General features: G+C 45.1%; 2 protein-coding genes across 3 annotated transcripts in view; one reads left to right on the forward strand and one right to left on the reverse strand.

The window, feature by feature from the left end:
* MKLN1 (muskelin 1) overlaps positions 1-14,040 on the forward strand; it is a 147,295-nt gene extending 133,255 nt beyond the window's left edge. For both annotated transcript variants that reach the window (XM_074975684.1, XM_074975694.1), the window contains one exon: positions 1,865-14,040. In XM_074975684.1, the coding sequence (XP_074831785.1) occupies positions 1,865-1,986 (122 nt within the window). In that variant the 3' untranslated portion in view covers positions 1,987-14,040. The remainder of the gene's footprint in view (positions 1-1,864) is intronic.
* A 156-nt stretch (positions 14,041-14,196) lies between these two features.
* PODXL (podocalyxin like) overlaps positions 14,197-24,285 on the reverse strand; it is a 95,414-nt gene continuing 85,325 nt past the window's right edge. The window contains exon 8 of the mRNA XM_074975708.1: positions 14,197-21,912. Coding sequence (XP_074831809.1) covers positions 21,718-21,912 — 195 coding nt within the window. The 3' untranslated portion in view covers positions 14,197-21,717. The remainder of the gene's footprint in view (positions 21,913-24,285) is intronic.

The following is a 24,285-nucleotide window of genomic DNA, read 5'->3' on the forward strand; positions in this document are numbered from 1 at the left end:
TCATTTGTATAACCCTGTGCTTTACTGTGGGCTCATACAACATGAGCATTGAAAATTTGGGCGTTAGCCGAAAATTTGAAGCCTCTGGAATTTAATAGGGTGGGGAAAAATACACAGTTCAGTGGGTGTTTTTAAATAAAGATGTGTTGATCCAAGAGGTTAAGTTTCCAATTTGGATGTTCTAATGCAGAAGTTGGGAGGGGTGAGGAACCATTTTTTGGGTCAGGAACTACTCGCCCTTGGACAAATCAGTCAGGGGCCACACAAGTGAAAAATGAAGTGGGGGTTTACCCACGAAAGCTTATGCTCCAAAATATGTCAGTCTATAAGTTGCCCCAGGACTTCTTGTTTATGAAGATACAGATTAACTCAACTACTCCTCTGATAAATTAAAAAAAAAACAAACCCTTCATAGATGAGATCCTAGATTGTAGGGGGCCAGGCCTGTGGTATCTGGGTGGAGGGGAGGGTGCAGGAGTGAGTTGTGGATGGGTGATCTGGGCCAGTGTGTGGTTGTAGGAACAGGTTAAGGGTGGAGAATCTGCGTGGGAAGGGGGTGCCGGAGAAGGGTAGTGGGTCTGGGAGGGAGAGTCAGGGTGGTGGTGGGAGTGGAGTTCTGCATGGCTGCTGGGTGTGGGAGTTGTGGATGGGTGCAGCACTCCAGGATGCTTATGGCTCTGTGTACACCCCCGCCCCACCTACATTCCAGCCAATCAGAGCAGCTATGTGAAGCCTTCTGGCAATTCTGCAAAGGCTGCTGCTGCTCCCTTTCCCTGGCTGTGGAAACAGCAATGAGCAGCAGCAGAGCCCGGTGATGCTTCCTGTCCCTTTGACTCCCAGCAGAGCCCACAGTCCGGATTTGGCCTTGGCTTGCCTGATCTGGCCCATGAAGCGGCTGGCTCTAAACCCTCCACCCTGCAGCTGTCTGGATGGTGTGGAGGGGAGCCCCAAGCCTCTGGGTCTGGATCCGGACAAGCCATTGTCTGCATCTGGACCACAGGTTGGGGAGTTCCCCAACCCTCTTCTCATGTAACAAGGTAGATTAGCCTCTGTGGTAGTGGTGCCAATGAATTAGCTGCTATAACATTCTCACTGTGTGCGACCCACAGAGCTAGATTTCCCATAGAGTGTGTGTGGTTTTAAAGAAACTGAATATTTAAATTATCTTAGATGCTTTTCCCCTGTTCATATAAAATATTTCAGCTTAAAAAAAGCACAGCTTTAGTATAACGTGTCTAAACTGTCTTATTTATTAATTGGATAACATGGTATTCTGGTATTTTTTGCATTACGGAAATACACAATGATATTTTTCTTTTATTGGTTCATGCAGGATTAATATTCATATTGTAACAGTGTGGATATGTTAAACCTTTCTTGTGGCATATATTTTTTCAAGGCATATCCCCCTTGTTTCAGTCAATGTGATAAGTCTGAATTCATGTAACAAGAATAATTATGATTGAAAAGTTACCCCTTTGGGATGACCGTGATTTGAATCTCAGAAATCAGAGAGGAGCTACCAGTAAATATAACTCAATTTCCCTTGGCTGTTGTTCGCTTGAGCTTGTGATAGACTGACTCCCAGCTGGTTTGGCTTATGTACAATGGATAGATAGAGGAGTGGCTTTGGATACTAGTGTTCAATAAATAGCCTGGACTGTGAGCACTGATGTGTTAAGCGCAGTTGGGAAGGACTTTACGTTGCAGACAATGCAGTGATGTGCATTTCAGAAAAGGGGTGGGGAGAGAATTGGGGGTGGTATGTTTTTAAAGGAATGCAGATACTTGGCATGTTTCATTGTTTAATTGTTTTGTGTTTCAAATTTGACTTTTTTTTTTCTTGTCATGTTCCCTCTCCCAGGATTTTCAGATGTTGACCATACGTACGCGCAAAGAACTCAGCTCTTTGATACGTTAGTAAATTTCTTTCCTGACAACATGACTCCTCCCAAAGGCAACCTGGTAGACCTCATCACACTGTGACAGAAAAACTGCTGCACATATGGAAGAGGGGGAAAAAGCATCCATTTTCAGTATTTTAATTTTTTTTTTACTGCATTGACTGCTGTGTGCAGTAATATAGTGATCTTTGATAGGGGCTTTATACTTGTGTAATGAATACCTGAGGGGGTTTTTCCCTTGTTGAATTAGGCAATAAAATGTAACTGACATATATATATTTTCTGATTTTGAGTTAAGTTAGCAAATGTAAGAAGAAGAAAAATCATGCAGTCATCCTTTTTGCTTATAAGGGAAATGCTGAGATTTTTCACGCTCCTTGAAACTGAAGATGGCTTAGCTTTAATTTAAATGCCCCTTGCTTTATTGTAACTAGTCATGATGTGTTTTGCCCTGCTGGCTTTATTTACAGCAGTTGTGTAGCTTGGCAGCAGGGTGCTGCTGTATGTGAAGGTAATGTGTGTCTTTATTGACTTGAGTCTTGTAATTGTCATGTACAGTGTGAAGGAGGATATGTCTTAAATTCATCACCCTCTTTTTTAGTCTCAGACTAACACTAGCGTGTAACTGGATTTGTTATAGTGTGAGAACATAAATATTTAGCTGGTGCTACTGTAAACGCCTGGCTTCCATTCTCTGAAGCCTTCTATTTAAAGCTGGTAGTCAAGTTTGAACCTCAGAAAAAAACAGAATCTTTGAAATCAGAGTGCAGGAGGTGCTAATACAAGCATTTCTTCAAGGATGGTGTTGTCTGTGCCTATCCTGTGCTGGCTTCATAACACACTTGGCAAGTCTTTGTAGGTTTCTACAGAATTGGGTCTTCCACATCCCCCATGCACATGCTGTACCCCTACAGCACTTCAGCCTTGATGCAGTTTTCCAAAGCAGCACGTCTTGATTTATGTTGGCTCTGCGCATATATTTGCGTGCGAATGTGAAATTTAATGAGGATTGTTCTCAACAGTTTGGTTTTTGTCTTTGTTCTATGTAGCGCAGCTCATTTAAGTGCATCTTCGAGTTCTTCTGTGCACAAAGGCCTCTCCCCTCATTTAAAGCCTGGATCTATTAAAATAAGTTGAATAAGTATGTCCGGAAAGTGGACTTTTTCCTCCCTTGTAGAAAATGTTCTTTAAGTAGACGTAAATTTTTCAGCTGCACTGTTTGTAAATTATAATGAAGGATACATGCACCTCACGTAAGCATATACTTATATCCAGTGCCACAAAGCATGCAGCTCAAACGAATTGATAAATTATATAACGACTGCGAAGATTCATGTCTAGAGAGCCAACAGCCCATCGGACATGAATCATGAATTTCCTGCAGGTGAATAATTTCCACTGAACTTACTGGAAGGTTTGTTTATGCAGGGATGATAGATTGGACTTTTTAAATTAAAAGAAATGACCGGGAAGAATATTTTTTCATATTCTAATATCTTTGTGCTTTCACTTAGCCCCTTTCTTCCACTGATTGTTGTATTTGTACTGTTTCAGTGGTTTGGAAATAATGAAGAAAAAATTTTAATTATCTTATTAAGATGTTAAACACCCAGAAATTAACAGTACATTAGAAGCTGGATTTGCTTTAAAAAAAAAACAAGTGATGAGAATTGACTTTTTTCTTGAAAAGGTTATAGATACAAGATTTTAAATTACTACCAATTTACTGTTTGGTAAGAAGTAGCAAATCCAAAATTCAGTGGAATACACAGTTTAGCAAATATCTGATTAAATGTTTCAAAAGAAGACATTTTTCCAGTGACATGACAGAGTGCCATGCCACTCCTTTTAGTGCATGTTTTAACCTCCTGGTTCTTCACTAGGTAAAGATGTTCTATACCATGTGGATAAGAACCTGAGTATTGCTAAACTAGAGACAACTACAGTTTGTGGCTTCCATTAACATTGTGCCATAGCACTGCTGTCCTGTAACTAAATTTTGCAATCCTCGAGTCCTGAGGTTTACAGTGCTCTGTGGTGTTTATCTTGGAAGTATGACTATGCCTTCTGTTCACAGAAACAAAGTTGCTCACAACTTTCAGGCAGGTGATTCTTGGGGTTTGTTTCCTTTCTTTTTTTCCTAAAATCTGTCTAAGCCGCTTACCCCAAGCATTTGCTCTTCTAATTTTCATCTCTCTGACTTGTGGTGGTATTTTGTATGTTACCTTTTACTTAAATAAAGTTGAACCAAAGTGAAACAATGATAATTAATAGCAGCAAGAGTAGATGTAGTAAAGATCTAATTCAAGCACCAAATGTACTGAGGTTGCAACCTCATTGAGAAGCATATCTTGGAGATCAAGCTGTGATTAATTGGCTAGGGGATGCGTGCGTGTGTGTGTGTGAGAGAGATTTTGCTGGGGGAAAATGTCACAATTTTAAAATTTTCTCTGTTGTACATAGGCAAGGCACATAGCAGCAAATGTTGAGTCATGGGCTCAAGTCTACTCTCTGCTTGGGGCAGGTGGGGAAGTTGTGGAACCCTGCAAGTGCAGAATGTTATATCTGCTATCTTAGTTCTTGGTCCCCAGTGACCTGACAATCCAGGCTCTTAATCCAAGCTCATGGGAGTACTTGAAGAATGTTAACTGTTAACACACCTCTGCTGTGTACACAGAGTTTTTTTGCTAATTCTTGCCCCCAATACACACACCACTCAGTGGGCACTTTATTGCTTCCAGCTGGTAATTAACCAGCTGCCATTTCCACAGCTCCTGTCCTTTTAAACAAGTGCTTGATGTACAGCCTGACACCACAAATGCATTTGCAGCTGTGTAGTTGTGGAGCAATAGAGGCACCCTGTGGCCAGATAGGGTTATCCAAAGTATTTTCTTATGGATTTGCTAAAGTGTATCCACTAGTTCCTTGCCATTTTAGGATTTGTAATCATAATTAAATGTTTGGTGCTTTGCCATAGTATACACTGCATCTCCTGTATAGCTCATGCAAAGAGATAATATAAAAACCTTATTGCTCAGTTTTCTGAGAATGTATAGAAATTCCTGTAACAGCTTATTAAAGTTCTGTTGTGATATTAGATTTTGGGACTATATTATACATGGTCTGAAGCTGTGAGTGTCATTCCAGGAACTTACTCGCACCAAGCATTATGGAAATACAAAAGGTCAAACAGAAGAGGTCCACTTTGTTGTTTTGGAAATGACATTGTGGAACAGGGCACTCATGGGATAAGTGTAAACACATGCTTTCATCCGTGCCATCTTGGTTCCTGATCCTGCTGATTAAATAGTGCCTCAAACACTTCAACACACAGCCTGCTTCCTAGTGTGGAGCACATGAAAGAACGTGTTGTGTACATGATCTCTACCTTGTAAATGTATTATCACATATTATCAACATTGCATCTGTAGGCCACTTCATTACATGGAAATGTAAATTGAGTATTCTAAAATGAGTGCTCCATTAGCATAAGTGAACAGTTTCTGCCAGTTGAAGTCTGTAAAACCAAAACTGTTTGAACACATATCTAGTTTATTTTTAGGCATTTTTATGGGTGGGGGGAAAAGCTTTATACCAACAATATGAGGAATCAGAAGTAACAGTTTAAATGCCTGCAATTCCAAGTGCTTCTAGCCAGTAAGAGTCTGAGGCAAACTAAGCTAATGTCTTCACTGCTTGTCCTGGCCACAGTGTTCAGTAGTAAGGTTTTGCTTACACAAAGATTGTTTTAGGTATTCCCCAAAGTTAATGTTCCTGAGAAGCTATGCATAAATGTTCCACAGTAAACAAGACCCTTTCTCTGCAGCAGATTGTCAAAACTGAATCCGTTTGATTGTTTCCATAGACATGGGTCATGAACTTGTGGGAGTGGAAACAATCTGTGTCATGCCACTTGCTAGTGGATCAGAAGGCAGAAATCCATAGATGTCCATGTGTATTGTGTGCTCTTGGATTCTTTCAGAAATGCTATTTTTGGGTAAAAGCATCAGTGTAACATGCTGAAATGTGTTTTGCATAAGGCATATAAATACAAGAGACAAAAGGAAGCTCTTTTGCTTAATTTTTTCTTAAGAAATTGAACTGGTCAGCATTACGTTTAACTTATCTGTGGTGAGGGGTCTGTGGCAATGTTCCTACAGTGGTGAGCTGTCTATCTGCAGGTTGGTAATTGTTTAAACTCCCTGACTCTTGCTGAGACCATGTTTGATGTATAGTTGGTCAGAATCCAAACACGTTTTTTTCTTGCTGATCGTAGTGAAGAGTTGTCGTTCCTTGGAGTCAGAAGACATGCTTGTTCTGCCTCCCCTCCCCTCCCCCACGCGCAATATCCACTATATGTAACGTTTAGATGGGAATGGTAGAAATTTTAAATACTGATGTGTTGGGTTGCTATGATTTTGTGTGTGTAAACTGTAGGTGAACTTACGAGTGAGGCCACAGCTACTGCCTATGGAATTGTTTTCAAAGTCAGGTTGAAGCATTTGTTTTGAAAAATCTGTTTGTGCAGACAGTTGCAAAGAGTTTACCAACAGACCCTGGAGATCAGGCTTTAGCTAGATCAGCCTTGATCACATACTTCAGAAAAGACTCTGCGCTGATTTCTTTCTTTGAGAACAGTTTTTTTGACTGTGACTCAGAAATGGCATCCAGTTGAGGCATTCTTTTCCCTGAGCATGGAGTTGCTGGAGGAAGCCATCTTCCTTGCCAGAGACCTCAGTCATGTGAAAACTGGTGAGCAAAGGGTAACTCAGCTTTACATTTGCATGGCTCTGTTACTAAGAATGAAGTGCAGTAAATCAGTTCTTGCCATATGGGAGATTACGGTCACATCCCTTACATTGAGTGCTTTTCCTTTCTCTTTCCCAGAAGCTAGGAAGATCTGTAATCCAGTGCATAAAAATGTTATAAAACCAGTGGCTGTACGAAATGGAAATAGTATACTGTTTCCTTTTTTCACCTCTTTCTTCTAGGAACAAAATTGGGAAGTGTAACGTTGCCCACAATGAATCCTATATACACAATGTAGTAGGTTGTATGTCTGACTTCACAATATCTTTTTCTTCAATAGTTATTTCTCTTGTGAGATGGGGAGTATGAGAGGAAGTTATAAACTTGCCATAGCCTGCTATCAGCTGGGTTAGAGTACCATACAGGCAATAAAGACATTCAGAATAAACATCACTAAATTCCACTCATTGGTAACTGACAGGCTATGTGTACAATACAGCTTGAGTTGGTAGAAGTTACGTCACAAGAGAAGCCATCCCCAACTTTTATAAGCTAGTGACCTAAGCACTGTTGTGGACAGCATCATGTCAGCTGGAGAGCTTCTAACACCACTTGCAGCTCCTGGGGTCAGCACAGTTGTCATGAAACTGCCTAGCATGGGCATGCAGTATGTCCCTGAAGACTGGACAAGTAGAATTTTGCAGAGTTGAAAAATGCAGCGTCTTTTAGTGTGACCTGAAAGAGTTGGGATTAGAGGTTGGCAAAGGACTGTTAGAGCAGGTGGCTTGGTGTAAGGGAATAACCTACATATGTAATTTGCTCAGGTTACAGTAATTTAAAGGGATGCAGTCAAAAACTTTCTGCATAAAATAAAGCTACTGTGTTATGAGCAATGTCCAAATCCTAATATTGCACTTTCAGTGGAATTTTAACGAAAAGGGATTTTGTCTGAATTTTTCTCGACTACACAAGCAGCATGAGAAACACCCATTGCATTAGCACAGAAGAAACAGAAAGTGAATTTGCTAATTGATATGTGAAAGTTCATATTCAATGGCCAAGTCCAATTTTATTGTCCAGGGAGCTGACTATAGTGGGCAAAGATGTCAGGATATAAGAGCAAAATAGGTAGTTAAAATTCCTTGGCTGTTTTGAGGTAAACTTAATAATACAAGTAAGGGATTTAAAATAATTCATTCTTCAGTGACCCTTTATTTGCACATTTTGCCAATAAAATCCCAGCTGCTGTTTCCTTGTTCTTAACCCCCAAAAAGCCAGCTCTGTTGCCATGAGGGATGTCCTGGAAAAGAGATGGAGTTCTCTACTATATTGTGTTGGGACATGGGAATTCCTGACATGGCTCTATATCAAATTCCTCCGAGGTCTGCTGGCCCAAGAACAAAGGACAGGAAATCATGCTCAGTGGTTTGAGCATTGGCCTGCTAAGCCCAGGATTGAGAGCTCAATCCTTAAGGGGGCAATTTAGGGCTCTGGGACAAATTTAAAAAAAAAAAAAAAGTCAGGGATGGTGCTTGGCCCGGCCAAGAGGGCAGGGCACTGGGCTCAGCCTCCCAAGGTGTCTTCCAGTTCTATGAGATGCGTATCCCACAGCAAAAGCTTTTTTTTTCGGAGTCTCTGCTGGAGAGAGCTGGCTTTTCACACCCCTCCAAACCACCCACATGCAGATCAGGCCCCAGAGGCCCCATACTGTAATAAGCTATCATTCCATGAATGGCTCGTGATTTTATAGTGCACCAGCACTATGCTGGCTCCTCTGCAGAAGCAGGGTGACGGGAGTCTTGGTCTGAAGTTAACAAGCTAAAGAATGGATTTAGGGTTTGACAGGAGGGAGAACCTTCCATTTGTGTAGTGTAGCTATTAATAGTCAGAACACTTGCTTATCGGCTTTCAGGGCTTAATGGAAATTGCAGTCATCTTTGCCCTGCTTCCTTGCTGCAAATGGGGAAAGAAATAGAGCTGGGGTAAGAGGGAGGGTGGGCCTGAAACTGCTTTATTAGCTGGGCTCTGCCACCTGCAAAGATTTTAAAACCTTTCTCCTCCCTTTCCACTACCAATTGTTGTCATTAGTGAAGGGTGTGTCTTTCCACTGTTCCAATTCCTTGTAGATTCTCTGCCTGGCCCCTTTTTACAATGGAAAGTGCAAGAGCAGCATCTTCCAAATGTCAGGACTGCACTTCAGGCAAGCTTTGCTGCCTTTTCTCCACACAAGAGCATTAAATTGATGTGTAATGTTAGACTACACTTTTCTGCTTGCTGTGCTCAACTGCACAGAGCAGCAAATCTGTTTAGAATGTGCTCAGACATACCAGAGGTAATGCAGAATAATCAAGCAAACCAGAAGTGGCCCTCTTGAAAGATGAAGAGTAGGACCTGGGAAATACATCTTGCAACTGGAAGCTCGGGAGATCCAACTAGAAGCTTTTGTAAGGTTCCTTCTATTTAATTCTTTTAAAGTGAACTAACTTAGGTGAATTACTATCAACTGAAAATAGAAGAGGTCTGCACTAAAACCTCAGCTCCCACAGACACACCTACACCATTCCAAGTTTTATAGATATTAAATTGCAGAATTCTCAAGGTTGAGTTTAAAAATTCCTTTGACAATTACCTAATACAGCGTTATCTAAGGCATCGAATCAATTGGTGCACGCTTCGTTCAAATACTGACCCACTCTGGAAAGTGACAGAGAATACACTGTTAGTCTATATACTATCAAAACAAAAAAGCAATCCAGTAGCACTTCAAAGATTAACAAAATAACTTATTTTGTTAGTCTTTAAAGTGCTACTGGACTGCTTTTTTGTTTTGACCCACTCTGGGATGTTAAAGCTGCCCTTTCTTAAGGAGTCGTGTCTTAGAGTACAAGGGGATCTTCGAAATCATTTGGGAAAAGTTTATTCTAAAACAAGTGATTTTTTTTAAAAGGTGTTCCTCTTCAGCTCTAAAACTGTGCTCAGTGTATGGGGAGGGAGGGGGAAGACTTCTAACTGCAGAGGCTCTGGGTTCTAAACACCAGCTGTTCTTGCTATGGTTTGTTGTGAGCTGTGCTGCTGCATGAGACTGGAGAGTAGCCGCCTTGCTGTCTACCCTACAGAGATCTTTCAAAAGAAGTCCTTCCAGAAGATCTCTTCCAAAAGAACTTCTTTCGAAAGAGTGCGTCCACATACAAAAAAGTGGATCAAAAGAGCAATCTGCTCTTTCGAAAGAGAGCAGCCACACTGCCCCTGCTCTTTTGAAAGAACGGGCCAGGGGCTGAAAAATCAGGTGCCATAATGACTTTGCTTTCGAAAAAAGGGGCCACGGAGTGTCTACATGTGTTTTCATTTTAAAGAAGCTTTCAAAAGAAGGCGCTGTTCCTGAAACAGAGAGGAAGAGTGCTTTTGAAAGGAGCGCCACATTCTTTTGATTTAATTTTGAAAGAACACTTTGTGTCAACGCTTTGCTGCATGTTTCGAAAGAGCCCCTTTCGAAAAATATTTTTCAAAAGAACTTGCTCATGTAGACACATCTTCTCAAAGCAGTGTTGGCTCTGCTGCAGGAGCAAACGAAATTCATTAATTTGCTTGGGATAAACTACATGTAAGACTCAGTGAAGCACAGGGAGCAGCTGTGTGGGGTAAGAAGCTGTTTTTGGAAACAGTCCCTTTTCACCCTGTAGCTGTCCTTGATTCTTTCTATTTACCAGTTTATTTTTAAAGATAAAATAGCACTGAAAGCTTAATGTCTTCCCTTCTGTTCCTCTCCGTTGAAGGTTTCTATCTTGAGGTGGCCCCCCTGCAGAGAGGGTGAGCACCGTGTTTACTTCCCATGTCATTCTCCGGACAGCTACCGAGCTGTGCTCTGGATGAAGGGCTTAATCTTGCAAACTGTTCCTGCAGAGTTCAGGGTGAAGCTAGTAAGAGTTCTGTGCATTGTTTGCAGTGTCTGGCTTTCAATCAATGGGCTGATGGCTGGGTATTCAGTTGGTTAACTTAGACTTTCTAGTTCACTTTGGGATATTGAAAGATTGTATTCCAGTGATTTTCGCATGTGATTATATCAGATGGATTTTACACATGTCAACTTGGATGTCTGACGTGGGTTGAGTCTTCGTAAACGCCCCCTCCCCCCTTCTTAAAATAAGTAAAGCAAACTCTTTATCTCTAGGTTCACTGGGTTTCAATGGGTGCAGTTAAAAGCTCCACACACTCAACTATGATGGGACAGATGCACCAAGTCCCCTATGTAGAAAGGTTGTAGTTATTTACAGTACCTTGGACAGTGACTGCCAAGACTTAATGGTGCTCACCCCAGTCTTTTCCCTTGGAGCTTTTGGGCATAGGGCCTCTTATCTTCCACTATCCTGAGTTGTTGGTTCTTGTGCAACTGATTTGATTATTTGTGGTCATGGTAATCTGGATAGGGGATTAACTCTCACTTTCCCACTGTTCCCATTAACGCTTACAGGAGTTGTGCCTGCACATAGAGAATGTATGTTTGACTATTGTAGTCGTCTTTGAAGTAGAATGTCTGCTTATTCTCTAGACCCAGTGTCATGTGATATTCTGAACCTTTGGCATCCACTTCCTCCCTTACTCGCCACCCACAGTAAGCCACCAAAAGCTGTCCCCCATATGGTGCTTTGAAATCGGAACTTCCCCAGTCGAGAATTTGGCACTTCTGTTTGATCTCTGACACGGTGCCTAGTTGTGTTTCTAGATAGACCTAAGTATACTTGTGGACAGTTGTCCCTTTAGGTGGATAGTCACTGATCATTTGCCTTACCTTCAAAACCCGTGGTAGGAGATCTGTACTGTGAGTTACAGGAGAACATTTGAATCACTGGGGCTCCTGCAGAGACACATCCTGTGACCTGCAGTGACATTTTCATGAGCAGGTAGAGGTCTACACTGAAACTCATACAGAATTGACAGAGCTTTTAGGGCACACACTGTGTTAATAATGAATGCTCTGAAATACTGACAGAAATGTCCATCTGCATCGGTCACCTTTTCCTGCCCCGGCACCTCAGCTGTTCGGATTTTCTTTTCAATCTCCCATCTCTGCCCGTTGGCAACATTATGATTCCTGGGTTGTTACATACGTAAGTGCTGCTCTGTGAATAAATGAATGGGTGAGCTGGTGAACAATGACAGATGTAGAATTCCGCTGTATGTAATGTACATATGGAAAGAATGTATTTTGTTCATTTTTCTTAATTAAAATATATATACACACACACACACCAACAGGATGTGATATTTTGGCTACTGTGTTCATTCCATTATTATTTCCTCCTATCAAGTGAAAGTCTCTTAAGCACCTTTTGAAGGGTTCACGTGGAATTTGTGACTTTTGGTAGGTATTGAACGTACATTACAGGATACTGCAAAAAGAGTCTGTCTTGCCTTCCCTTTTATGCCACAAACAAAACTGAAAGGGTATCTTGAGTACGGAAATCAGTGTTTAGCTGTGTACATGTGCGACAGACCTGATTCTTAACTATCACAACTTTCGTATTTGGAGGTTATATACAGTCAGAGCCTAAGTGAGAGGGAACATGCATGGATAGGATAGAATGTGGTAAAATGTAAGGGGTAAAAATGCAAAGTGTAGGTCGTGTGGCAGACCTGATTCTCCTCTGTTACCTATGTAATTGAGGAGTAACTCTGCTGATATCCATGCTGTTATACCAGCAGAAGACTGGTGGGAGGAGAGAGAAACATCTTGCCCAAGGTACCTTGGGACTTAAACCCCGGTGTGCCATTTCCTAGGGAGCAGCAGTTTGCAGGATGTGCTAAAGAAGAGGTGGGAGGTCACCAAACAGTTGGCAGCAGCTTTCAAACCAACACACAGAGGTATTTCTTCACTCCATGCACAGTCAGCCTGTGGAACTCTTTGCCAGGTGATAGGGTGAAGGCCAAGACATTAAGAATTCAAAAAGAGCTAGATAGGTCCGTGAAGGATAGGTCAGTGGATGGATTAGCCAGGATGGGTAGGGATGGTGTCCCTAGCTGGCATTTGACAAAAGCTAGAAACAGGTGATGGGGATGGATCACTTGATTCCCTGTTCCGTTCATTCCTTCTGGGGCACCTGACATTGGCCCCTGTCAGAAGACAGGACATTGGGCTAGATGGACCTTTGATTTAACCCAGTATGGCCCTTATTTTCTTAAATCTCCTGTGACTATGATGGAATTACACTGAGACCCCTGTGAGGATTTGGCTGTTTATTTGTAGAATTACTCTTCTAGGTGAAGATATTTTATTTGTTTAAAATAAAGTAAAAAATTTTCTCCCCGTAGCTTATTCTTCACCATCATTGAGTTCTTGGTTTTCTGTAACTCCCATCCCTATTTTGTCTTGCAGATTCCCATGCAATCATTGTGGGTTTGACTTTGACATTTTAGAGGGGTTGTGAAGAGGTGTCTACCCCTCACTGGGTAAGGAGGAGTTCATGGAGACCAGATGGACCAATTAACCTGGTACATTGAACACTGGGAGGAAAGCCTTAATTAGAGGAAGAAGTGGGCTCTGTGGAAAGCAAAGTATCTGGCTGCAGGTGGAGGCTGTTGCTGGGAAGGGTTTCAGGGAAGTAGGCTGCAGTTGATCCCTGCATGGAAAGAGTGGGAGGCCAGGGAGCTCAGATAGTAGGAAGAAGGCTCAAGGAAACAGCAGCAAGGGGTAGGACCACACAGGGGGTGACTCAGTGGTGGTGTCCGAAGGGGACTCTTGGTTGGGCACTGATGGTGTGTGAGTGGGAGTGCAGTGATGGGTTGGAGGCAGCAGGGATTGGGCCCCTCCCTCTCCGATCAGCCTTGTTGGGGAAGGACAGGCTGGCCAGGGTGCCCCAGCTTTGCCCCTGGAAAGAGGGATCTGTGTGCATGGGGAGCTTAGCTTGCTCCATTCATAGCACCACACTTCAGCCTGGGAAGGGAGTCCAAGTGCCAGTTTGAACCCTGCTTCCTGGATGCAGCACTGGACAATGGGTGGAGTGAGCCCTCAACCCTGCTCCTCGGCTGGAGTGCGGGGAGGGGAGCGTGGATGCAACAAGGCTAGACCTGCTATGAGACTGCAGTGCCTGGCAGAGTGGTGTAAGCTCCAAAGCCTTAACAGGAGGGCTGGAAGAGCAGAGATGCCAGCTGGGGAAGGGCAGGGGGTTGGGGCTCTGGCCTTTGAAATCCCCAGAAGGAGGGATGGTGGGGCCTTTGGTGATCTGGCTGGAAAGTCCAGCCACAAGGAAGAAACTGCAGATCTGGGAGTGAGCAGGGCCTCGGAGCAAGGCAGGATGGGGAGAAGACACTGCTGGAGAAAGCTCCAGCCTGGAAGGCGATTTCCAGGATGGCCAGGACCATGTGCCTCTCGCGCTCAGTGGGCCTTGTGTCAGGGACGTCTAACTCAACGCCGTAAATGCTGGCAACAGACTTGCAGTTTGTTTAATTTGTGACAATGTCCCTTTAATGCAAGTAGTCCCCCTCCTTGTCCCAACCAAGGGGAAAAAATAGCCCCATTGTGTACACAGAATTTTTATGGACAAATACGTGGTGTCTTCAAAATATATTTTGTAGGAAAATGCAAGAATTATAATCTCTACAATCCAGTTGCTCAGTAACTTCCAGTGTAAATCAGACTCCTGTCCCTGTGCAAGATGCCACCACACAGCACTCAAGATGGCTGTCTTGTGCACATGTGAAACGTTCAGCAACAAAATTGCCTCTTTGAACATGTATTTCCCCTCCCCCAGTCTTGCTGTGGCTTTAGTAATATAAACCTACTGTCACGTGGCACATTTACAATGAGCATAAAATGTGTTATTTACAGTTTCTTTCTATGGTTCTGAAAGTAGTTTTGCAAGAACTTTAGTCTTATCAAAATGTAAAAAGGAAAATCTCTATTTGTATAGTGCGTCTTTATGTTAAAGCTGTTGTTCTGGGGAGGAGTTTTAATTTTTTTGGTCTAACACACAATTATGGCTACATTTATACTATGAAGTTTTAAGGCCAAAGATGCTCACAGTTGCATTTTTTTTCTAGTTCTTACTTCCTGGTGGACTTTGAAGAACATAGTCTGTTTGCATCACTTCCCATTCTTCATAGGAAATCTTTCTTTTTTTAAAAATGGGAAGAAGAAAAAATCTAGTTTTTAACATTCTAGTGGTTTAAAGATACCTGTTTGGAGCAATAAATAAATTTCACAGTTCCCATTCAGACGTTTGTTTGCTCTGAATAAGACCTGCAATTTCACAGTCTGGCAGAACCCTATGTAGGTCCACAGCGCATCTGTGACATCAGATCTCTGGACCCAATTCTGCAAAGCAGTTAAGTATATACTTAATTGATTTCAATAGGAATTAAGCATGCGCTTAAAGCTGAGAACCACCTTCTGCTCGGAGAGCAAGGTGCTTTTCTTTGACCTTGCCTCCTTAAACATAGACAGCTACACATATATATAACAAACAAAACAAAAAACACACCACATGATTTCCCCCTGCGGTGAGAGACAGTGACTGTGTTAGTCACATGGAAAAGGCACTCGGCTTCTCTGTGGTGAGCATGGGCTGAGAAGACACAGAGTAGTAGTTATTGAATAGGGATACTTTTCTGAGTTGAGGCCTTTATGCTAATATCCTGCAAGAAGAGATTTCCTGGCATAAGCCAAGCAGAGCCTCTCAAGCTTATGTAACAAGGCAGGCGTATAAGCTCCCAAAAGGGTGAGGTGTCCTTCGAAGCAATTGTCAATCAACATGGTGCTGAAAGTTACTGGAAATGCTGAGGCCAGCTTCTTAAGGTTTTGTAGCTCTTGACAGCAGGCTGTGCCTGTTTGAATACGGAAAAAAAAAGCTGCTTGTTTAATGCACCAGTGCGCTTTGAAGATGGTCGCTTGGACAATATTGGTCTGACTTAGGCATCATGCTTCATCCTGGAACGTGGCAGGTATCTTCCAGGCCCTACCGACATCTTACTTTGCTGTGTCTCGGGATGAGCTCTTGCCTGGAATATTCGTCTCTTTAGGTTGGATCAGATTGTCATCCCCCAAATCTGGGTCCAATGTGCTGGCCTGCAGAGGTTGCTTGTAAAACATTGAGCTCTTCACCTTAGCTGCTATTCTCTACCCCCAAGTAACTGTCCCTCAAGCAGTGCACAAATATGCCCAGGGTGCTACGGATGTTGCTGTGCCACTAACGGTAAAAGTTACATGTTAAAATACACAGGTAAACATTTTTGAGCCTTTCAGGGCAGGAGTGAAGTGGGCAGGGTTATTCACATGAGAGAATAGCAAATCCTTGTTCCGATACTGTCTTGGTTGGGATCCCTCCCTCTGCCTCAAACGATCAACAGCTGGGACTCAGTCTGGCTTTTTCATCATTCCAGAGGGACGGTGTGTCGGGGGAGAGGGGGTGCCCACACACCTGCTATTCTTTGTCTGGCCATGGACGTGCGCAACAGCCAGTGCACAGCCCTTTTCATCCCTAAATCTGTGCGCGCACGCACGCACGCACGCACGCACGCACGCACACACGCACCCCCCCCTTTACAAAAGGCAGGAAATATTCCCCTCCAATCACAGATAAGGGTCTTGGGTAACATTTTCCTGTAGTTTGTATGCATCAGACCCTTAAGGGCCTTGGGTTTGATGGCTGTCAGTCACAATAAAGCTGCTTCATTGCCTTTTGCTTTTGAAAATTATGCTTTGGGGCTGTGTCTGGAAACTGTATTGTTTGAGGGCATGGAGGTTAAGGACCAGATCTGAAAGGTATGTAGGTGTAATGCTGACAGAGCCTGGGCATCAGCACATGGAAATGAATCAGCATGCCTAGGACCTCTGAAGCTCAGTGTTTGAGCTGCTGCTGCATGAGCTGAAAGCTGCCTGGCTCTTAGCGCAGGCCATGTGCAGATTTGATGAATCCCTAAATGGTATATGTGCCTCGGGAGGGGGTAAGGGTGCTGCACTGGCACATCCCATGGGACTTTCTTGTTGACAAGTCCCCACTGGTAACTGAAGCCAAGGGTGTTAGGTGTCCAAACACTTTTTAAGGTCCAGCCTGCCGTGTTTTGCCCAAGATTTCAGAGCCAGGGCTAGAACCTAGGTCTCAGACTCCTAGTGGAATACCCTGTCCTAAGGGCACACTGCCTTTGAATGAAAGGATACTTTTGTCTTCTGCATCTCTTGCTCCAGCATGTAATGCTTTGGGTTCACAACAATGATGACTAAGTTAAAGGGACACTGTCCACTTGAGCCTATGAAGGTTAAAGTAACCTGTTACTACTCCACCTGTCCGTGTGACTTCTGTCAAATGTTGCGGTTTCACACCCTAGTTCCTATCTTTTAAAATGTTTCTGCTGCTACCGTGTTAAAGACCCACCCAAACAAGTGAGGGTGGGTATAGAGGGCTACTGAACCTGACTATGAACTAAGTGAACAAATCAAAAAGAAAAGTCATTCTCTAGTTGCTTTTTGTTACAGAAGAGGAACCAGATGGTCCCTGAGGCAGCAGAGAGGACAGTACTTTGGGTCAGAGGTGTGATGCTGTTTGTTTAAGGTGGATCAAGTCCCTTTCAAGAGGAGAGGGAGAGGAAGTAATCATCTTAGATTTTGCACCATGAAAACTTTTTAAAAAATATACCTAGCTTTTTGGAGCCTCACTGAAATCGAGAGAGAGATTCAATGGTGGGACCTTGGTGTGATTCTGTAAAGGCTCCCTGAAGTTCTCGGGTAGGCACAAGCCGTTTGCTTTAACCAGCCCTTCTGAACCCAGAGTCGGCACACACTCTGAAACAGCCCTACACAAGGGTCCCCTGCCTGCCCAAGTCAAGCTTCCCTGGCTTCAGTGTGCTACCAGGTGGGCATGAGGGTCTGACAGTGTGAATCGTAGGGCAGGATTGGGTCCTCGCTGCATTTCAGATGAAGAAATACCCTGTTTCGTGTGCCTTTTATCAGACTTCATCTTCTTGTTTATGGTGATTCTTTTCACAGGCTCTTAACTGTAAGACTGTGCTGGCAAGAGACTTGATAGATAAATCTGCATGGGGAAGAAATTCCTAACTTGCTCCGGTTAGCACCTGTGGATGTAGCAGCCCTGGGGTGGCTGACTTACAGGGCAGGGGACAAACACCCCTTGCAAGCTCACCCCTAGATCAGCCTTTTAAATACGTCTCAGAAACCTGAACTCCGCTGTTCCAGCCCCATCGCACCTCTGTAGTTAAATGTTGCTCTTTCCGGCAATCCTGGTGCATTTCATACTAATAAACTAATGCCCCCACTAGTGGCTAAACAGGTACAGCAGCTTGACTTGGCTACTGCTTTCAAGCAAAGGGCCCTGCTCCTTTTGCTTCTATCCACTGTCACCAGGGCAGCACTTTGGTGATGGCATCACTTTTATACACTGCTCTGTGGTGTCCAGCTGGACTGTGCTATTTGCTCGCAGCAACAGTGACCTGGGAATTTGAGTGCTACTGGCTGTAGCTAGCCCTTTGGTGATACCTCTCTAAGCTCACACTGGTTTAGAGGCCCCGCTGCAGCAATCCAAATCACTACTTCCAGTGACCTCCAGGCTGCTTCATGACTAAGGTGGCTACGTGAGAAAGGGGCTTTTGCTTAAGTGGTCCTTTTCTGCTGCAAAAGCTCACTAACACATTGGTTTATATGTTACATACAGGTAGACTGGCCCCAAAGCACTAGCGAGTGTATGTGATTCCTTAGCTGTCCTTTCAGCTCTGCAGTACAGGTTGAATCTCTCTAGTCTGGCTTCCTCTGCTCCAGCTACATCTGTGGCCCAGCATGATTTTAGCTAACAAGATGTCCACTTATGGGTGTTGCCAGGTTTCCCGTTGGTTCATGAAGTTTGTTTCCAGCCACCAGTCCTGGCTCTGTGTTCTATGGTTCTTTAGCTGTAATTTATGCCTAAATGTCTTCTAAGAGCCCAGTCTGCTGTGGAAATGTTGGTAATGTGCTAGAAAATATTGACCTCCTGCTGGTACGGCAAAGTCTCTGGTTCAGCAACAATCAGACGTTCAACCTGTACTGCACTACATGGAGGCCTGCGCACGTTCCCTCAGATGTGCTTACTGATGTCGTGGGAGCTGCTAAACAGAGGAACCAGCAGCCTAGGCAGGGCAGGAGGAAGTGCAGCCACCCTTCTCTGTAACATTGAGATGCAATCGACCCAGGCTACAGGTCCCTGCACTTTTTGCTTGGAGTGAGTGGATGGTGTTGATCAAAGAACCAGTGCATGCTGGGAGATGTAGTCTCTGCACTTCTGTTCATTCCTGCTATTACACTTTGACCATGCTCGAGGGCACCCACCCTACTTTACTCCTCGGTGGATTGTCCATGCCTTCACTGAACCCGGCTGGCTTGTGTGAAGTGGTGGTGACCTTCCTAAAGTAATTTAGCTGCTGTGCTGTCAAGCAGGTGTTGTGAAATGGCCCTATCTTTGGCCCCTTTGTGGCTAAATCATGGGAAAGTCCACAGAACAATGCGGCTTTTTAAGGAAAAGGTCCAAAGGTCAAAATCCAGCCCCAGGATTGCCACTGAAGTAGAAGTCACAGCACCACCCGGTGGCAAGCACACAGCCTTTTTAAGAAAAAACACTAATTCAAATGTACCAATGGTATCGGCCTCGTTTGAGAGGTAAAACCAGTTACAGACACGATGGAACAGGCTGCACCCAGGTGGGAACACCATCCAGGTGGGGCTTGTCTTAGCTCTTCCATTAACTTTTAAGAATCTCTCCTACATCTGCATGTGTCTGAGGCATTGCGGTTTGGAGTTCTTGTCACGTTGTATTAAACATTCAACCAAAGTGGTGCTTCTTCTGCAATCTCCATGCATCTTCCTGCTTTGGAGATCTGGTTGATTTTTCTACTGGGTGTGCAAGTTGGCAGAACCTGACCAGTCCCAACTGGATCCAGATATGACAATGGCAGAGCTCCCCCTCTGCCAAAGCCAGCTCTTGTTTAGCCTGATTGCTGGGTTTTCTTTTCCTTTGCTGTTTGGCTGTGCTTTCAGATTAACCCAGTGCACAAAATCCTACCGGGCGTGGGACTAGGAAGGGACCTTCACTCAGACCAGCTCTAATTTTGGCACTGATTTTAGGTTCCCAGTTCCACTGGGCCTGAACGGATGCATTTCTCTGCTTGCAATACAAGGAGAATTGCTGTTGTGTATTTCAGCAGTCCATTATAGTCCATAAAGCAGCCTTGGTCTGTTTCCTTCTAGTCCTATTTTGGGGCCCTTGGCAGTGTTTCTGACCGATCCTCAGCAGTGAAACACAGACGTCCTTACAGTAAACTCGCAGTGCTTCTCTGAAGAGGGGCGTGATTGCTGCCCACCATGGGACAGAGGAATGGTCTGAATCTTCCTAGAAATGCCTGTTGCTCTTTTTCTGGCTCTCTTACTGCCTGGAGTTGCTCTGCAAGCTGCAGCTGTGACTTTGCTTCCTCCCTCCCCAACCCCAAGAGCATGTGTGATGCTACCAGGTGAGCAGAGAGGGGGCTGCTCTGTTCTCCTGCATGGTACAGATTTGCAGAGGTGTAAGGAGCATTCCCTCTATTTCGGATTAACGGCCGCAATGTCATGGATGTTTCCAGCCAGTACCAGCCCTTGCCTTTCCCACTGAGGTCAAATCTCTCCTCCTACATTCGTGCAAAGTTAGAACCGCATTCCTGAGTCTGCTTCCTGCTGGACAACCAAGGCAGCATTTCCTGCCCTTCAGCCAGCTGGGGACAATGCTGGGTGCTCAATACCTGTCTTGAGAGTTCCCCTCTGATAAGTCAGTGAGAAACTTCAAGATGAATTTTGAGCAACCAACTTTGTCAGTGGCTGCACTGCTGAAAAAGGCCTGCTTCAAATGCAGACTTCCGGCAGGCCCCTACTGGACCCCTCCCTAAAAACACAGCCTTGGGGAATTTTACTTGAATAGTTGAGGCCATGCAGGTACCTCCTGCTTGGCCTGTTTATAGGCACAATCCCAGCTCAGAATTCAACAACTCTGCTTTATTTGGTGTATAGAGGGACAGTGGTGTCTGAAACTGGGGAAGTTTAAAGGCTTGAGAAGGCAACGTCTACCTCCAGTAGCTGGTGAAACCCAGCAGAAGCCTATCCCGGAGCCTTAACCTTGCCCCTCCCTGCAAGCTGCTCTTTTCCTTATCTCCTGTAGGTTAATAACTGGCACATCTGCAAACTTCTTTGCACGCTACAAATGGGGAAAACAAAAGCACAGACCACCTGAGCAACATCTTTGAGGTAACACAGACTGGACCCCTAACCGCCTGCCCACCTCCCTCTGTTCTCTCACGACTTGGTGGCACTGCCCCCTCGTTTGGTGGGAGGGACAACCCCTGCAAGTTTGGCTATTGAGCTGCAGGAGATGAGCTGCGGGGGTTACAGGAGAAGGGAGCTGGGAGGAAGAGGAGGATCCTCATTCTCCCAGGGATCAGTAATGGAAAAAGAACAGATAAGCCCCGGAGGCTCGCCAGGGCCTGTAAGGGCCGACCCTGCCTTGGCAGCAGGCAGTGTGCATGACAGCAAGGCAAAGAGCTGGGAAAATCTCATGACAGTAAATCACTGTCCCTTTGCCTCTATCCCTTTCATCCCCCGTGGCACCCTTCGCAGCCACACAGCCGCTACGCAGCCAACCCCAGTTCTGGAGTATCCCATTAGCTTCCAGAGGCATCTGATGCTCTGTAGCCAGGGTCTGGAGCCCAGTGAGGGGAGGGGGTCATGACCACTTTTCCCTTTTTGATCCCAGTTAGACGGAGGGGGTCCCAGTATGGAAAAGCCCTGCACCAGGCCCTCTGCTCTTCTCTTTTGTGATTGCTAGAAGCAGAACTTTCCCGTCTCCTCTGGCCAAGGCTTAAAGACCGGCCCACTCCCTCTAAAGAAGCAGAAATACAAGCAGGTCTAGGAGATGTTTTGATTGAGCAACATTTAGGCCAGAGAAAACGCCTCCTGTTCAGGCACCTTTGTGTCTCCCTGCTCCACATCATGCTCCATGCGACAGCACTTGCGGCTCTAATCAGTTTGGGGTTGTTTTTTGTTTTGCTTGGTAGAGTTTTGTCTCTCTTATAAATGTGTGTCCTCCTCTTCCTCCAGCTCCTCTTTCAGGAGGCTGTCCATGGGAACAATCCAGCTGTCTCCCAGCTCCCCGTTCAGGTTCACCTTCTTCTCCTGCATCTCCGAAGGGGTCTCCATCACCTCTAGGGTGGGGTTATCATGGTAACCATTCTCCATAGTCTGTAGCTCTTCTGTCAGGCGTTGCTGGAGTGGGGACAAATTACAAACACCACAAAACGGAAGTGAGACTTAGTGTGGTGGGTTCACAGCTGAACCTACAGCACTTCTCAAGGGCCAATATCTTCCCCAGAGCATCTGTCCCCATGGCACAGGCACCTCGCAGACGCATCGAACAGCCAAGGGCTGTGGTGGATCAGGGGAGATGCACCATCAGTCATGGCGAGAGAGGGGCCTGGGCTGAATTAGGCAGGTGTGCTGTGGTCACGACCAAGGTCCAGTGGCAGGGCTCTGTAGAAAGCATCCAGCAGCCTTTAACCCTGCCCACAGAGCAGGCAGCAGTTCTGAGCTACCTGGGGCTGTGGCAGGCAGGAAGCCTGCCTTAGGGTCCTGTACAGCTGGTGGCTGGAAGCCACCCAGGTAAGTGCCTCCCAGTTTGTAGACATGCCAGTGCCCTCTCTTTGTTCCATCTGGGGCAGAATAAATTTTGGTTGGTGCACCAAGGCCTGTGCCCATGCGCACCACCACTAGAAACACATGCAGCACACTGAGCCCCGCTATGGGCTCTCTGCTAGTGACCGGGGTGGCTGTCCAAGTGCTCAACTTACAGGGAAAACTGGGCCCAGGCCACACATCCTAGGCCTGGGATGGGTCCCAATTAGATTTGTTAAGGGTCACCAGCACCTTGGAGCTGCATGTGGCTCTTTAAAGAAGCCACTTGCAGCCCCTCAATGTTGCCATATTCAGCAGCTCTACTGAGAGAGAAGCCCTTAGGCATTTACAAAGACAGCTTCTCCACCTTTGACATTCAGCGCCACCCCAGGCAAGCTACTTAATAGACTCCTGCAGTAAATAATTTTTGACCCCCTCCTCCACCCTTCCTCATTTTGTCCCCTCTTCTGTTCTGTGTAGCTGATTTGTCAGTTTTCATTTTTTTGTCTCTCCCCCTGCCAGGCTCTGTGTGACCTCTTCCCCCTCCAAGTCCCCGAGTGTGGGGTTTAAGCAGGGAAAGCATGGGGGAGCGGTTTAGGGGGGAGGGACTTTCCCCCACCACAACTCAGTTCAACTACAACAATGAAAATTAACTGTAATAAATGTAGTGTTGTTATTAAGGCATTTCCCTTTTTCTATTAAATACAAATTTTCCACAATTTCCAAAAAATTTTCCCCAGGGCAAAAGGAATCAAGGCAGCCTCGCACGAGAGAGAAACTGCGTGAAGGCCACCATTGCTCATGCTGGTTTAAAACCAGATCAGCTAGAGCAGCATGCAAAAGACCGGACAGGCTGGCGTGCTCTCATACAAGGTGTGTATGACAACTTTGAAGAGCAGCGACACTTACACCTCATTGATAGTTGTGAGAGGAAGAAAGCAACAGCAGCTTACTGTTTTGTGGGTTTTGGTTTTTTTTGTCAGACTCTGGCTCTCTTAGGCCTGGTCGACACAATGTGATCAGGTCAATGCAAGACAGCTTCCATGTATCTTGTTCCTCTCTCCAAACTGGTTTGGAAACTGAGGCTACCTCTATACATAAAACACTGCAACACAACCCTGGGCTAGAGCCCAGACCCTGGCTACAGTGCTGGGAAGGCACCTGCCCCTCCTCGCCCCTCCTCACCCCTCCCTGTTGTTAAGCTGCCTCCCCAGGAGCAGGCAGATAGGTTGGTGAAAGAATTCTTCTGTCAACCTAGTGTTGTCTACACTACGGCTTAAGCCGGCTTCCCCCTGTGGATTTTTCACACCCCAAAGGGACACAGCTGAGCTGAAATCACTTTTCAGGGTAGCCCAGTCCTGAGTGATCATCATCTACAGCCATTGATAATTCTTTGACAAATCCCTCCCTCCGGTGGTTTTTGCCCTGTCATAGGGTTCTTACATATGATGCTGTCCAATGCCTTCACCTTTGGAGGCAAACTGCGTGTAAATCTCAGGATCAGCGACTGGTACTTTGGGGTCTTTTGGCTCATTAGACAGATTCTCCAGCCAGCCTCACAAGCTTGGCCCCACATTTTGCCGTTATCGGTTAATTTAAGAGATCGGTCTCTGCAAAGGGATTTTCCTAGCTGTGCTTAAGCAACTGGTTAAATTGCTGCTGCTGCTGCTGCTTCAAATCTCCCCACGGGAGCTCTGAAGCATGTAGCCCCTGTGCCCCCCTGTGGACATCAGCTCTGTGTGCAACTCACAGCTGCATTTCCTACAGCAGCGAGCTGCACTGACTCTCCAGCAGCACTAGTGGGGGAGACACATCAGTCCAGGTCTTAGCCCATATTTAGATCTGCAGGGAGCCTTTGGCAACAACGTTCCAACCAGCCTGCTAATCCCAGGGCCATTCACAGGGATGTGAACAGGAGACACGTAAGCCGTGCTGTCAGATGAGCCCTTGCTAAACTCAACAGCTCTG

The sequence above is a fragment of the Carettochelys insculpta genome, chromosome 1 (genome assembly GCF_033958435.1).
Source record: "Carettochelys insculpta isolate YL-2023 chromosome 1, ASM3395843v1, whole genome shotgun sequence".
In the NCBI taxonomy this organism is placed as follows: Eukaryota; Metazoa; Chordata; order Testudines; family Carettochelyidae; genus Carettochelys; species Carettochelys insculpta.